This window comes from Rhyacophila brunnea, unplaced genomic scaffold (assembly GCF_057557595.1).
Source record: "Rhyacophila brunnea isolate RB1 unplaced genomic scaffold, BYU_Rbru_1.0 scaffold_6, whole genome shotgun sequence".
In the NCBI taxonomy this organism is placed as follows: domain Eukaryota; kingdom Metazoa; phylum Arthropoda; class Insecta; order Trichoptera; family Rhyacophilidae; genus Rhyacophila; species Rhyacophila brunnea.
This window is the reverse complement of record NW_028233276.1, coordinates 31,475,577-31,493,519: the sequence shown is the minus strand read 5'-3', so window position 1 is coordinate 31,493,519 and position 17,943 is coordinate 31,475,577. Positions and strand designations below refer to the sequence as shown.

Below are 17,943 nucleotides of genomic sequence, written 5' to 3'. Positions count from 1 at the left end.
TTCACTGTGTAGAAGCCGACATGGTTCTTTTAGAATCGAACATGGTGATAATATAATATAATGTGTAAATGTACATAGAGAACCAGAATGATGAATATGAAAAACAAAAGTAAACGAAATTGAAACCAATAAACTCATATATTATGTAATTTTTGTTTTGGCACATTTGATTGATTTTACTAGTGCCATTGGTATTCTATAGCCCAAATGCAGAATTTGACCCCATGGCTTTAGAGACAGATCATTCTGGCTGGAAATAATCACATCCAGTGCATAATATTATCATTCATATCGTCTCTGTTCTGGCAGAACACACTAACTGGAGAATACTAGTTTTGAGTAATTTGACTTTGAAGTTGTTAAAATGTTTGAAATGGTCTATCGTGTGAGTTTATTAAGTAATCGTAAAAAGGATGACTTTAAAATAAAGACTGTTTATTTATTAAGAAGGTTCCCAGATGGTAAAGCTTGAAATAATGAACATTTTGGTATAACTAACTCAATATGTAATTTTTTCGAATAATTAGTGTCTTCTGCCAGAACAGTGACGATATGTTTGCTGATAAATGATTAACATAAGGTGTTGTAAAATTATAAAATACCTCGAAGATATGTAATATCGCCGTTCTTTTCAAGAGTGATTTGTGCTTCCAAAAAGAGGGCATCAAATCTATTCACAAAAAAGTCCCAAGTGAGGAATTTCCTATCGCTCAGAGAGTTGTGTAGTTGGTATAGGGATTGCAAAATCATCGGGCGATCCACAATCACCATATCAAATTGTGTTTCAAGACACATTATTAAGCACTAAAAACAAGAAACAAAACAATTATTGTTAAATACATATTTTTGAATGAAAACAGATTCTATGTGACTAAAAACGTTGAAGCTTAAAAAGCTATTGCTTTATGTTAGGTTATACGTTATAAACCAAAGATGTTGGATGTTTTTCCAGATGGAAGCTTCTATATTTTTAGAAATAAATAGATATAAAAATACTAAAACTAACGCAAGTTCCAGTTTGATGAAAATGCCATGTTTATATGGAAGAAAGAAACACCATGCTGGAGAACCCTGAGAGTTAGTATGAAAACAAAAGTCCATTTTTTGTTTCACTTTCATACCTCTTCAGCATACATCTCTATACAAGAAAACCTTTATTACAGACCAATAACTTTTTATGTTTAGTGTGCTGTGAGAAATACCATCGATAATACACTGTAGCGTATTGTTACTACCAAAGCAGTGATGTCCCATGGGGGCAGGCAGACCATGCGCCGCATAGGGGTGGCAATTATTACAATTATGACAAATTCAAGACAAACAATGAACCGCCGAATATTTTTTTCGATTAATACAGCTAAGTACTGCTGTTAACTATTTGTGCCCAACTAAACGTTGACAGACATTCCCAAATCCTTAGATAACACATAATAATATTTAGAAATACATCAATAACAAGTTAATTTTTTGCTCAGGCGCAAATACTACTCCAGTAAATGACAGAATAATAAAACAATACATCTAATATAATAATAATAATAATAATAATAATAATAATAATAATAATAATAATAATAATAATAATCTAGATCCCGATGAGATTGTGTAAGATTATTTAAGTTCGGTTTAATAAATGGGGCGGAAATTTCAGTTTATCTAAGGGCGGCACTTTGCCAAGAGACGTCACTGTACCAAAGCATATACATATGCACAATAAAATGCATGTCAAATTATTGTGAGTTTAATAAATAAACACCCTTTTTCACTTCATTTCAGGTTTTGAAGTTGACGTAGGTTTAAGACATCGGAGAGAATATAATTACAATACATTAAACATTACTACATCTTAAAAATATATATAAATCGGCACTACTGATAGACTGATATCTGATGATGAATGAGTATGGACCAAGGAAAACATATTATATATTGTGTACAGATGCTTGTTATACGGAATTTTGGAATAACTGAATTGAAATAATTACAAGATAAAAAGAACTTTTTATATACCACATTTTTAAATTTTCTGTTGAATCATATAAACTTGACAATTCTATGTATTAATAAATACTTTTTTTTGTACTTGATAGAAATACTGAATAAATTATAGAATACTGAAATGTCATTTTGACATTTCATATTGATTTCCATAGTAACGCACATATATATTAATAATTTAATTGCTAGGACCCCCTAAGCAACCAATAAGAGTGTTTTACTTTTAATGATTTTTTTCCGAAACATACAAAACCGAATTAACTGAACATGAATTCAATTCTGCTTAAAGATGGCCAAAAGTATTAAAAGAATGCATTGTTGTTGTGTTCCGATATACATATTCTAAAAGTTTCAAATGTCTAGCTAGTCGGGAAGTTAGTTAAAAATCTTCAATCATCCAATACAAATCTTGGACAAACAAGAAAAAAATTGTACTGGACACACAAGAAAAAATCTGTACCAGACAAACAAGAATACGAGCTAATAAAAACGTAGTAAAATAAAGTCGTTCCACAAATTTGTTGAAAATAATAATCGAAATAAAATAAAAATGACAATTTTGTTTACCTTGATGGCATGATCGTGAATAGTTCCCAAATAGAGTGTAGCCCTTTGAGCAACATATACATTAGTATCGTCCATACTAGATATCAAATAACAAAAGGCAGTGGCCAATGCTGTCTGCAGCGGTAGAACACTCTTCAATGGTGTTGAATCCATGAACCTGACAGTCAAATAAATGATATACCATCGTATCAGTATTAACATGGCTTCAATTATGTTTGTATAGAACGAACTAGGAATTAAAATAACAATTATCCTCGGGTCATATTTACCTTGTTAGAACAGTGACTCTCTCGACGGCTGTAAAACGAATTCTCCAGTCGGTGTGGTGAAACTCTTCTTGGATGAGACGCCAGAAGACGTCGGCCCCACCTGTCAGAGTGATGCAGTGTAGCAAGAGGGGGACGGCAAACTCGCAAATGTGAGAGTGACGGGCGTTACACACATTCCATAAACTAAAATATAAGGCATAGGGTTATATTGTTTTCATTGATAAAAATAGCTCTTAATAATATGTTGATCTTTATTAGTAGGTACATTTACAGACAAGGTTAAAATATTTAATCAATATATCATCATTGAACTGTTAAAACATATAATGTGATAAAACTAAAAGTCTCGAGTAAAGTCCCGTTTACATGGTTCACTTTTGACGATCATTGCGGAGGAATCATCCGCAATGACCCGTGTAAACGCACATTCATCAACGAATCATTGAAAGTGATCATCCGGAATCAAAAGTGAATGAAGTTGAATTTGTTCTACTTTGGATCATTTTTTGATCACTGCGGATGATTTCGCGCATGCGCACACACCACGCATGCGCACTGCGCCCCTGAGTACTGTCATAATATTTACATAGGTACGTAAACTGTCATTTTGAATAATTGAAAACAAACTGGTTAAATAATGTTGAACTTGACAAAAAATATTCCTGCCAAATGCTATAACCCTCTCAACGCAAGCCACCAGTGTGTCAATAAAAGAAAATTCTTAACTTGTAATAAAATAAAATAATATAATATAAAATAATAAATAAATATTACATAAAATAATAAGTAAATCCAATGCCCACAGTTTTTTTCACTTCCTGAACAAGTTACGCCAATTATTGGCCTGTATAGTGACGTCATGTTAAGAAATCGGAAATGCATAACTAGGTGACGTTGATATCTGTGCCGTTTACCAACTTATCCATGATTGTTGGGTAAATGCATTCAAATGTCATAATAGAAATATTGTAAAAGACTCCTTCTATAAATGAAATAAAATAAAATTGGGTCATTAATACTTTAAAACTTACTTTCTTATTAAAAGATTTTCTTGGCACCAAATAAAGAATCCACGATGCTCTTTAGCCGCCTTGGTGAAGGCGTCTCCGTGCAGAACCAAAATATAGAGACATTGCAGCATGTAGTATTGCATGTCGGGTCTATCTGCTACTGGCAACTCCTATTTCAGTAAAACAGAATCACTTACATTAAATCACTCATTAACATAATACATTACGATTACATGTACACCTGATCGGGCGTTGGGCGTGATACCTTGCAATTTCTCAGAAAATTGTTATCAAGGGTGTCTCAAGTGAAACGACTCTAAAAGGAAAGTAATCAAGATAATAAGGAACTTGAGATCATTAACAATGATATATATTGGCTGACTTTGGAAATAATATATCTTAGGTCCTGTTGATACCAGATGAAGGTCTCCCACAGGAGACCACCTCAAAGGGCGGACCGAACCATCTTATTTTTCGTCTACGCTCCCGCCAAAACACAGACGCGGTCTACCAAAAACGGCCACTCGAAACAGCGCCATCGGTAAAACAGGGAGGTTCGCGACCAACACAACAAACGGGAAGCCGCGAATCTGTCAGTTGGATCTGGATGGGCGCGAAAAGCTCTCTCTTACATCAGACGCCGAACGAGAAGCATCAAGCATCTCCAGATTCTCCAGCCAAGTCGCAAGTCCCGATCCTCTTACATTGGATGCCGAACAGTATTAAGCATCGCCTCGGACGCGGAGCAACAAGCATCCTAACCTAAAAGCATTCCGGACAGGCCAGCTAGCATTTCTCGCCAAAAAGACTGCATCGCCACGCCGCAAGACTGACTCGCCTCGGATGCCAAGCATCAGCAGCCCAGCCCGCGACACCACGTTTGCAGCCCGCCAAAGCGCCAACTACCAACCGACCGCCAACGACAATACCCTGTATCTGTGATAATATAAAATATACCAGCCTCGACACCATACACCGTGCGTTTCTGTCTCCCACCCCCTTCTTTGACTATGACGTTATCACGGCCTGCTATCTCCGCTTAAGAGCGCGCAGAAGGCCGGTGATACTGTCATTTCCTGAATGTTGACATTATGTAAAACTAATTAATTACAATCCTTATGCACAGATGTCACTTTACTAAAACAGTTAATTCTGTAAACTTATTAAAATATCTTTTAATTGACATAGGTATAGCGCTGGATGAGAGCCACTTCAAGCTTATTCCATTTTTATAGATTGAACTTAGCATTGCCACATGCTTCCAGAGGACTAAACTATAAGTATTGTCACATAACTTTGTGTACGAGGTTTAATAGTCAGTTAAAAGCTAAGAATTAAGTATAGGTGCCGGCTAGCAGGTATTAGAAGGACTCAAACCCCCAGGCCGTGGGTGCTTTGAGTGTCATACGGCCGTCTTAAAGCCTCACTCCTCCGAAACCTCCTCCCACAAGTCGAAACATAATTTAATAAATGATGTACTGGGCGCCAGCTCCTAGATCTAATAAGGAAGGAATTTGGATACTAGGAGCGAAATAAAAGTAATGGTTAAATTCAAATAAAGAAGTTATATTATCGCCAGAGTTGGACATTGGATTTTACAGGTTAGACAAGAACTTTACGCAACGGATCAAACTGACTGGCAAGAAACAAAGAAAACCTGGCAATCTTGCGATAGGTCTAATAAATAGTAGGACAGAACATGGAACGATACAGCTTACTATTGTCCGATGGCTAATGTCGATGGAATCTCTCCTATTTAGCTACGCGAACGCCATTTCTTCTTGCGGCGGACCGTCATTCCAACGGTCCCCCATGACGTCCGTCCTCCACCGTGGTCACTAACGTAAGCCCCTTCACACCAGCCTCTCTTCGTCTTAATTGATTATTGATTGTCCATTTCCGCACAAATTCGCTTGTCACCCACAAAACAATAACAAACATCCGTCGCCAGCCGCCATCTTGCTCGCTCCTCCTTCTCGGTGTTGCCAGCGTAAAAACTCCGCTTGGCTTAGTGTGTCGTGTTAAAATAACATGACAGTATCTCACTGATCTAGTGACTCCATGTGTATCTTTCCAATATTTTCTACCTCTCATTATAGTATATTTATCCAGCGATCGTCGCCAGTGTAAGTAAGATAGTAAGATAGTTTACTTGTAGGAGTTGATGGATGTACTGCAATTGCTGCGGCAGTTCATCGATAGAGAAGCGGAACTTGCCGACGGAGGTGTGCCAGAAGTGCGAGAGGTCGTCGTCGGGGCCCGGCTCCACGGGCTGGTCGTTCTCCCCTACCAGGTTGGGCTTTGCCACCTGCACCGTGGCAGTGGCCACATCCGTGTCTGTCAGAGTGACCGCCCGAGCCACCGCCGACACCACTTTCTCCGCCGGCATTATGGAAGCCAGGTCCAGCTGTTCGGACACCGTTTCCACAGTAGCTGTCATTATCTGTTAAAAACGTGTCAATGAAAATTTTTCGCACCCTCCGTATAGAGTGATATTTATGTGGGAACGTGCATTTTCAAAGACCAGTTTGCAGACCAAATAACGTTTCGAGATATTCTGTTGTAGCATTGGTAATATAAAAATTATATTTATTTACTGCCAATGCTCAATGGAAGGCCATTATAATAGAAAAATGATTACTACTTACTACCTACACAGTACATAGTGCAGTTATAAAAATTTGGAAGCGGTACATCATAATATCACTATAAGATAAACTGTAATATTCAACATGGTTCATTTAAGTATTACCATCGCATGACAGCTTATCAAAGCTGATTCAAGATGTATGACAAAGAATAGCAAAAGAGAGGCCATAAGAATAATAAATTATGGTCATATTTCTGAAAATACTGATTAATTTAGAATCACTGATCCAAGTTTCAAGTGGATACAGGCAAATCAAAGCACCCAATTCACAAGTAATAAATTCCAACACTCCCTCAGAGTTGTGGAATTCTCTGTATACTACATAGATAAATTTCCATTTTCGTTTTGGCTTGGTACTCCTCATCCTTAAGATTATCATAACAAACTTATTTAAAAAAGAATTTGTTGGACACGGGTGTCGAACACATAGCTTTAGACTTTAGAGGATGATGATTTAGTATTGAAGAAATTTTTATAGCTAAATCATCTGAGAGAGTGTATTAGACGTTTTTCGATCTGCAAGCCGATAGATAATAATTTAGTATCCTACTTTGAGCATGCTGCATTCAGGACCCAAATATGTCAAGACACTGGGTTGGAATAGTAAAGTTAATACTCGACTAATAGCGACTATGTTTGAGATTATCATGAGGACAGTGTAGTTGTGAATTATGTGGTGCTTCCAGCAAAGTTGATTAACAATATTTGCCAAAAAATACTCGGGCATGGTAATAATAATTGTATTGTATTAATCAGCAAAAACTAGGTAAGTATATGATAGATATATTTGTACAATGTTACATAACAATAATTATTAACAAGCCAAACTCTTTAAGTATATTATAATAATAATAATATGTTATCATTGCAAAATAATAGGAATTGTCAAAGTTACCCAACGAAAATAGTTTGAATGCTGCGAAATATATAAAATAATATATATATCTGATAATATATTCATTTGTGTTTATGGTTTATGATTTTTGTAGTCGAGTGTTCAATACCTGCAATGATACCTAATTAGATAATTGTTAATGTCTACTGATTATTTTAGCTATTTATATCATAAATCAAGTGATTTTTTAAAATTCTCAAAATCTGTGAACGAAACAAGCTTTTTTAAGGGATATTAAAAATAAACGTTAGCCGCATGCCTCAAAAATTCATTCAAAATCATTACAAATAACATCACAGATTTAGAGACTCAGTACAACTAATAAAACACTCAACACTTAAAAAGGGTAAATGGAAACATTCTAATCTATTCATACATATAACATATTACAGACATACGTGAAGTATCTGTGGAAGCATGAAATAGAATATATCAAAACAACATTACGATTAACGATTCAGGATAGACTCCATCCATTGCCAAGGAAGTAACTAAGTCAAATTGCATAGAAAATGGATAAGAAATAGTACAGCATAAATATATTAGTCATAGTGACACACAGAGTCAATCAATTAAAAAGCACACCTAACTTTTCAAAAATTCATGCTTTTATGGAAATTTTATTTAATTTTTTTTTATTATGACATATTTTTCACTCATTAAAAGTTTGAATTCGATCGATTGTTGTATAGGTGGTGTTTATTTTTAATGGAAAGATTTGAAATGCTTAATATTATGTGAGTAGTCTCGGCTCACCTTCAGATTTATCAAATGATAAAATAATCCATAATAACATTATTCAAATAATGATATCGTGGCAAATGCAAAAACCTCTTGCTGATGCAAAGTGCAAGATAAAAGTACTACAATAATTTCATTTCAATTTCATGAGAACGTACAATAATATTATTTGATCACCCGATCGACTCAATCTTTCAATGAGAAATAATATCATGTTATTTTAATATTTGACTCATCTTTTGTAATAATTCAGATTGAAATTTATGTCATTTATTAATTTTAAAAAGATTTTTATTTACAACTATTTAAAGTTTTTATTTATCAATGTATTTTTTTTTTAATTTAACTTGTTTATTTAGGAAATAGTATGTATGCTCTTGTGAGTTCAGCATTCTGAAAATAGATCAAGTAAAAATATGTGTGCAAAATGATAGTAATGATATTAAAATTGTGATAGTAATTAATAACTGGACTAAAGAAATTAAAATTTCAGTAAAGAAAAACATAGAATTCATAAAAGAAATGCTTTGTCATGACTGAGCACTGGACAATGTATGTATACCTATCTATGTAGCAATGTATTATAAAATTAAACAAAAATGGATTATAATTGAGAATAATTAATATATAAATGAAATATGTGGATACTTTAAATTTATTCGCAATGTCTATCCTTTACTATGTACCTATAACTTTCCCCGTTAGATTTGAGTGTTTCCCATATTGTGTCACAATAAACAATATTGTTTTCCTTACACACTATTAAGATGTTAAATTCACACTTATTGATTTTGAAAGTGTTTGATGATGTTTCAATTGGTAAAATGTATCATCTTTCTAGATCTAGAGAATGGGACCAACAGCTTGTGTCTATCGTAAGAACACTACATTATGAAGATCCTTAAAAAACTCACTAAGTATTCCACTTTCAGAGTTTTTTAAAAAGTACATAAATGATGTCACATGATTTTTGGCTTTTTTCAATATCCATCAACATCACAAAACCTTTTCTCCCCCGTCTAAATTATGTTACATTTTTAAATCCCTTCTCGATTTCACTAAGTATAATATTCTTTTTATAATCTCTGAAAAAAATCAATTTATATTTTGTTGATTTTTGAAAGGTCATATTGTTTTCTTTGTACTGCTCCCCTCTATCCCTAAACTAAAAACCATCATATTATATCAGATACCCTACTTATATTATAGAAGACTCAAGCAAAATAAAACAAATTTGCATGTTTTTATAATGATATACTATATAATAGTGGTGAAGGGTGGAGATAGGCTGTTAAGATCCAACATAAATACTTCACACTAAACTTTGTCAGTCAAACGTATTTGTTTTCATTGATCTATACTGTGTAGATAGAGTTTGTTAGTTTTTAAAATTCAATTAAACCTGTATAATCCAAGACATAGTAGATGATAGTCAAAAAATAATGTTTTATTTATAAAATATCTAAAATTATGCTATTAAACCATACATAATTTTAGATATTTTATAAACATAAGAATATTTTTTATTGATTATGATTTGGTTAGGCGGAGCTTAATGAATTTTAAAAATCTAACCAACACCATCTGTAATATTATTATATTATATTCTTAATTCGACAAGACAAATAAATATGACTTAAATATGACTAAAAAAAGTGTGCACCATTTTTGTCGAATCGCCCATAACATACCTAAGCTATTATGGTTTAGTTTAGGTAGGGTTTAATTGAATTTTAAAAACTAACCAGCTCAATGTGCAAATTGTATTCTTAATTTACCTAATGAAATCAAATAAGTATGACTAACAAATTTTGACATGCACTATTTATGTCGAATCTTAACAGCCTACCTCCACCCTTTGCAACTGCTTTATAATTTATGCAAAAGATGATGTATGTACCTGGCTACACTTTAATTTCATATACCAAACAGTATAACATAATCGTAGCTTGGAGGTGATGTACCAATACCAATTGAAATAAATATCCATTTTTACCAATGTTAGGTTAGGTATGATATTTGGCTTGTGTCTAAATAACCCAATATAGTTATTAATGAATTAATTACCTTTGAATACAGAATATTCAGACAACCAGAGCATGTATGTATATTTTAATAATTATTGTTTATGGATAAAAATGTTGGTAGATTTTGTAAATATCCACAGATATTATGACGTGAAAGCAAGCAAATCAATAAATAAATTCTTCTTAATGCAGCGTGTTTCTATTATCAATATGTACTAATCATTTTTGAAGTTATACTTCTTTTGACACGTTTGGGAAATCAGATCAGAGTATATTTTTGGCATGTGACATGTAACACATACTTAACTTATTTTTTCACACGAAATAAAACGCACTCGATTGGGTTCGAACCACCGATTGTTCGGTTATCAACCGAACGCACTACCTTTATACCACAGTATGATACTGCAATTGTGACGATTATACAGTATAATATTATAGTTTAGAATTGTTTCGTTGCCTAGGCAGCGAATTTATTATTGTCGGCCATTTGCAATTTCTTACGTAAACAAACTATTGTCAGAGTGACAGTTGGTACTTTAAAAATAAAAACAAGGAGAAACCATTATAATATTTTAGTACCTAATATAAGTTAAAGTGTATAGAAATAAACCAACGGCGTTCCAATAAACGGTCCTTTTTCTCGAGTGTGTAATTTAACAAGATAATTAAGAGCTAGACAAAGAATCTAGTTTATCACAAGTTTTGTTTTTGTTTTGTTACGCCAAAGAAGTATAACTTCTAACGCGCGTACATAAGTACACACACCGATTTTTTTCTTGTATGTCAGTATAAATTACAAGATTGTTTTGTCTTTTATTCATTTACCATTTCAGTAATGATGGCGTCTAATGTAATTAAAATTAGTGAAACGCCGAGATGTCTTCGTTTTCTTTATTGTTGAATGTATTCTTAAAAATAATTGGTGTACTAGTAGATCTACCAATGTGACTGTCTGGGAGGTAAAACTCAAATCTCTAGTTTGTATAACACTCTTTAAAACTGTGCTGTTAGCGTAATAATACTGATAAGTGCATATCTAATTATGTTCAACTTTAATATTATTTAATATCTACGGGGGGGTATAAATTACTTATTATAACTTTTTTATTAATACTGTCTAGCTTCAAAGATGCTTTAAAATGTAGAAAAAAACAGTCATTTTAAAAAATCCACAATCAGCTGAAGCCTAAGCATTCAATATTAATATTATAAAATAGTGAAAACCAATGCCGAGTTCTCGAAATCGAATCCACAAATATTGTTCATGTATTCATACCTACCATCTAAGTCTGTAATGCATAGACGTTTGAAATTATATTATTGCCCTAAAAATTATTTCTTTTTTATCTACCTCATATCTGGTTCAAAACATTATCCTGTCATTTTATTAATAATTATAAATCGTCACCTCAATACTATAACTAGATAACTTGATTTTCACTGTTTTTGAGATAACTGTTGAATATGATTCTACATTTCCTTCTCTACAAAATGATAAAACTTTGTACTTTTAACAGAAGTTATTATTAACTGTATTAATTTTGTGTTTGAAAATATTAGATAACTTTAAAACTATAAATCGAGGGTATACTGACAGAAAGCATTAACTCTGTTCTGTTCTGAGATAATCGCAAAAAGGACTTTAATTTTTTTTTCAAAGCGTTCTCCCACGTAGATTTTTTTATGATTTAAAAACATTTTTTCTACATTATAAAGACTAACCTTTATGGCAAACACAATCTACGACATGTTACAAGTCCTGTATTTTGTATACGCAGAACGAATTAGGTCATTATCGTGCTTTCTATCAGAATAAAAAAATAACAATATGATTTAATAATGTTTCTATTTTCTCACCATTATATCCTATGCCTTTGTGCATTTTACCAGGATGTAGAGCGTAAAATTGTATACATTTTGGCATTTAAAACAGAAAAACAGCAAAAACTGAAATAACGCGTTCTGTCAGTATACCCTCGAAATGCATTAAATAAATAAAATAATATATATACAATATTTTTTCATGTAATTGAACATTATTTAATTGTTCCCAATTAGACAAGCACAACTTTCCATTTTTATTATAAATAATAATTATAGCCTAGATTTGTGATAATCAGATAAAGTTTCAATTTCATTTTCCCAACAATGACCAAATCAGAGTTATCTAGTTGTAGTATTGAGGTGACGAAATAAATCCTGCCTTTCGTCGATGTGTAATTTAATAAACTAGCCTTTCAGGTATACATAATCAATTCTAAAACAGAATTAAATAGTTATTATATCTATCTGGCTACTAATTATTAAAATATTATAATCTTTTATGAATGCAAATATAACTTTAGTTACTTTAGAGTTTTAAATGCAGTAGTTGGTACTCTGTAGGTATTGTTTTCAGGGTTTATTTTTTAACACCCAATATCTACATCACATATCATAGGTACCATTCTCAATATCAAAGTAAAGCTAAATTTAATACCCGGTGCTCGATGTCACAACGTCATAAAGAAAAGTTAAAGAAACCCTATCACCTGTGGGTCCCAATTGACACAGTTCAGAGATAATTGATCGCCCGGACAATTATTATTGATGGCCGATGAAAAAGAGTATTAAATTTTAAGTGAATGCAAAATTTTCTTAACATTTTTTGTCCACTTTGTGGTTGCTGCATTATTAAGGAATATATAAAAAGGAAAATTTACCAGTGCAACTCATTTTATTAGCTGTACGAATTATTGAAAATAATAAAAGAAACCCTCTAATCTATATTATTATAAGTAATAAAACAGAGCAGTCAATAAACAATAATAATTATTCTTTCAAAATGATTAATTATACCGTCGATTGAAGGTATTTGACGAATGTTGTATTTAAGTTTGTAACAAGTTGGCATGAGTAATTGTCCGTGCGATCAGCTGTCCAGTTATGAGTTGTCACGGATAATTGAGGCTTCGTTAGTTGGTGTAAATCTTATTATTGCATATTTAAAATGAAACATTTATCCAAATGCAGATAACAGTAATTATTGGCACGGGGTGATGAAATAAAAACAAAACAAATTAAACAAGCGTCTAACTCTGCGGTATGCCGAATGACAATTTTACCGTCTAAATACTTAAGGGAGTATGTACAGAACGTACGTGTGGCATGTGAACGAGCACACCGCCAACGGAGTGGATCTCGGGAATGGGCAGAGGCAGCGGCATGTTGAGCAGCCCCTCGCCCGTCAGACCGCCCCCCCCTCTCCAGCCGCCCCCCGCACCCGCCCCCGCGCCCCCCTCCGGAGGACTCTTGCGGGAGTGACTTCCTTCCGACGCTGCCTCTTCCATCGGAGGCTGGACGCCCGCCGACGCAACACACAACGCACATTCAAACACACATCGGTTGACTCACACCTCGGCGCCCGTACAAGATAAATAATATCAAACAACTACACACTGCATAATGTATTACAATTTTTCCACCAAACGACAGTTGTAATAATCATCTGTAACAAAATATACAAAATAGACCAATAAAAGGTCTAAAATTGGTCAAAATCTCATTGACTAAGTTGAAAGCTAATTAATATACAGGTATATGTAACACAGTGTCTGTGGTGGACAGGTTGTGCAAGAGCTTGATAACTTACTGATTTTATTCAACTTTAAAAATCCAAAACTAATCATTGAAATGATATTTTTTTTTAATTGATTTGAATTCGTAACAATTTTTTTTTTAAATCGGTGTACAAAAAAAATTCTCACCCTATTACAATTCCATACAAAAGCAAATTTAATTAAATAATTTGTAATTCTTAAACCTACCAATTATCAATATTAATTGAGCCTTTCTCCGGGAAAAGAGTATTATAGGTTATAGTTTTTTATAGTTTTCAGTAAATCAATTCAAATAGTCGTTAATCAATCTTGACAACAGATGACACTGGAAGTGTAAGAGCCGTTTCACACTGGACACCTGTATCCAGCCACCAGTGTGTCGAGATGCCGCATTTACATATAAATGAACGCGACACTTGTGTGTCTCCGTCTGAACGCGCCCATTCATTTATATGTAAATGCAGCCGCTGGACACACCAGTGACTGGACACAGATATCCCGTGTGAAACGGCTCTAAGAGTGTTGATACGCAGCAAGTGCCACATTTTAGAACTTGAAATGTCATGTTTAAATGCTATTATTTCAAAATAAAGATTTTTGGATATCACTACTTTTTGGAGGGAGGCTCAATTATTGTAGTTTGTGATAATATTGATTATCTATAAATGTTTATCATAATTTTAGATTGAGATCGAAGTCATATAATATCATTTATCTTGTATTTGCTACCGTTCTGAGAGTCATTCTCGCTTTGATTGTTGACAACTTTTAATTTATTTTTCGGATTGTTGTAAGCTATTGATGCAGTATTTTATTGTTAAAGAAGAAAATAATGAAAAAGAACAGGTTGCACATTTCTAAATAAAAGTTGTAAACAGTGCAAGATGAGTTGGAATAAGTGTTAGGTAATAATATTATTAATGTAGTTTCCAAGATTAACATCAATTTTACAAAATATGTAAAATATATATTAATATAGCTCATACAATAAAGTCTCAATGCTTTTACATAATGTATATTATAATGTTTTACCTAAGGCTTAATAAAATTTAGGTTAATATGTAGTATATCAAAATATTCCAAGACAAAGATAGCATTGAGGAACAATATAATTTTAAATGTAAAAATCAGTTATATAAATTCTTAATTATTTTATATTATATTGATTATACTGTCAGATTAATATGACTTTGTTAACCATTAAACATATTAATTTATAAAGATAATAAACAAACAGACCAGATTAGTCATATTCTGTCAAGTTAATAGTTGTTCATTGGCAGTTTTTTAATGTTATCAAAATTGTTAAGCATTTATTGAATTGTCCTTATAAAAGGAGACATTAATTATTGACTTTGGCAATATTCAATATTGGACTACTGTGTTAATAATAACTAAAATATAGGTTTGATAAATATCTAAAAGTATCTATTTTCAAGTCAATTTATCATGTACCTACTGAAGATTAAAAACATATTATTCAATCCATTCGAACCGCGTCGGTATTTCATCGGATTCGATATCCGAATGACTGATAATATTGTGTGTCGTGAAGAATATACGAATAATATGTTAGTAAAATTAGATCGACTTTAAGAGGATTCGAGAGATTTCCGACTGCACATATACATGCCAACGGGGTAGCATCATAAACCCTGATAATGCGATTATGAACATGCAGACATAGAGAATCACAGATCAGTCCACATGTACCTTCAGTAATAAAAAACATCAGCTTATCCTTCCGAGACATGCAGATTCATTTGAAAAAATCTAACAAAACATGTTACGGTCATTTTTAATAAGCATCAACGCGGAGTCCCTTCACTAGCTGTCATTTTTTATCACGACACGTCTCAGCTAGGATAGATTTTCGATACCGGACAGAGCTTAACTAAAATGTCCTGAAATTGTTTTCATAGCTGTTTCAATTTGTCAGCTCAATTTCAGAACTATGTGATAAATTAGCTGACTCGGCATGTGGATAACATTCTTAAATTTGAATATAAAGCCTAGTAGAGACCTACATATATCTGCCCACAAATGAATAAACAAATGTATAAAAACTGTTTACAAACATTTAAAATATTTTTATAGTGCCCATGTATTCTAAAACGTACTGTTTCACCGGAAGTAGCAACGCATTGTATCATGAAGTGTCGTTTTCATCAAAGCGAAGTGTTCAAACTACATTTAATTTGATAGCAATGTTTGCGGGGCAGGTTTGGTTGCAGTTTCAAACAGATGAGTGTACACGGGCTTTTGTGTAGGGATGAAAGTTTACAATAAATTGTATAAATTGGTTGTGAGGACGTACGTCGGTCTGCACCAGGCTTGAGAGTGGAATGTTTTTGGATTTTCCGAATACAGCTAGCAACGCGAGTGATGAAAATGAAAGCGGTAAGATGTACTCACGTCCGGCGGGCGGGCCGGAGTATCCGGCGCCATCATGCGGACCACCTTGACGGCCAGCTGGTGCCACATGACGGCGGCCTCGCACGCTGAGCAGTCGGCCGCGGGGCAGCGGCAACCCGCCCCCGCTCCACCGCGCAGCGCCCCCAGAGTGCGCCCCAGCAAGCGCGTCGCCGCCCGAGATACCCACCCTCCTGCGCCGCCACCACCCCCGCCGCCGTCTACACACTGCAGCTCCATCTGGAAAACAATGCCATTAATATCATGATTACTCAAAACATGATTTTAAATACAAAATATACCCAAAGGAAATAGTGTTAAAACCTTTTACAGAATGACGAAGGTCATAATATTTATAATATAATTTATGGCATTTATGCCATCAAATAGTATAAAATCCTTGTGGTGATTTTTTCGAATTACTCTTTTTTTCTTTGAGAATCATAGATTACCTATAGACTAAATTTTAGCTTCACATTGTTTTGTTAAATAATTTGGTAAAACTTTCAATTGAAATTTGTAATTGGCTATTAGCCTGTAAAAAAGAAATAACATCATTTTGTTATGAATGTAAAAATGCTCTAAAATTTGAATTGATGAATTCACCTGCTTCAAGAGCACGTCCAGCATCAGAATGCAGCATGAGAGGTTATGTTCTCCGTCCGTTTCAAATTCGGTGGTGTTCTGTCTGGACGTGGGAGCTTCGTTGTCTGACAAACCCGATGTATTCGACTCGTCTTCCACCACAGGTGCTACAATGTTCATTTACATTCATGCACGGTTAATTTATTGAATTTTCCCTTGTACATTTGGAGTGGTATGAACTGCTGCACAACCCACCAAACACTCTTTCCAAAATAAGTCACGAAATATAGCTCGGGTGGTCACCCATACAATAACTTTACTATTCAGGCAATTGGTTTTAAACTCATTTACTCTTTCGTAATATCAATTTCACTTAATTTCAGATAAGATTTTGATTCCAAAATATTCTTTTGTAAATTATTATTATTTTTTACTCATTACTAGGTATTATGTGCACTTTTGATAAAAGTATGTAGTTTGGAATGACGAAAGGGCATATCCTAAGGGTTATTTTTAAAGAGTATTATGATAATATTACAGTTATTTGTCAATATGCCATAATACATAATAAAATACAATATAAAATCATAAATGTAACAAGCAATATAAAACATGACAGAAGAAGAGAATATGTTTTTATATAAATATTATAATTAAAATAATAAAGACAATTATGAATTTAACTTATTTAAAATGTCCACAAACATTATAAAGTTATACATGTATGACGCTATCAAATAGGCTAATCGCATGGTACACAGCATCATGAAATATCACATCATGACAAGAATAATTTCAAATCAAGAAAAATTCAATTTTCTATAATTACCGTTTAATTTGATTGATTTCCAGTTTGTAAATATATTTATGGTTCTGAATACTAATTTGAAATTAAGCTTGACATTTCATGATGAGAAGAGTGTGACTAATACGTCAATTACCGTTTTTAATTTTTTAATAATAAATGATGGATTCATAAGGTAGTACATAGGTACCATATTGAATCCTAATCGGAGCATATGAAGCCACAACGGAGAGGAGATTGTATTAACAAATAGTTATTCAAGGAATGGTTGAGCGAATGACCAATGGGTCCTCACACTGGATCAAATAAGAATTGAAATAACATGCATTTTTTAACCAGCCGCTCGCTCTACACAATGCGTGGGTGCTTAAATCTTGAGTTT

The 17,943-nt window shown here is 33.4% G+C and overlaps 1 protein-coding gene across 1 annotated transcript in view; it reads right to left on the bottom strand.

The window, feature by feature from the left end:
• Positions 1–17,943, bottom strand: part of unc79 (UNC-79 domain-containing protein) — a 73,688-nt gene that overhangs the window by 42,799 nt on the left and 12,946 nt on the right. Inside the window, exons 13-20 of the mRNA XM_085957004.1 lie at positions 16,778–16,923; positions 16,175–16,411; positions 13,301–13,495; positions 5,997–6,287; positions 3,866–4,014; positions 2,835–3,017; positions 2,566–2,722; positions 603–804 (exon numbers count right to left, since the gene is read on the bottom strand). Coding sequence (XP_085813130.1) covers positions 603–804; positions 2,566–2,722; positions 2,835–3,017; positions 3,866–4,014; positions 5,997–6,287; positions 13,301–13,495; positions 16,175–16,411; positions 16,778–16,923 — 1,560 coding nt within the window. The remainder of the gene's footprint in view (positions 1–602; positions 805–2,565; positions 2,723–2,834; positions 3,018–3,865; positions 4,015–5,996; positions 6,288–13,300; positions 13,496–16,174; positions 16,412–16,777; positions 16,924–17,943) is intronic.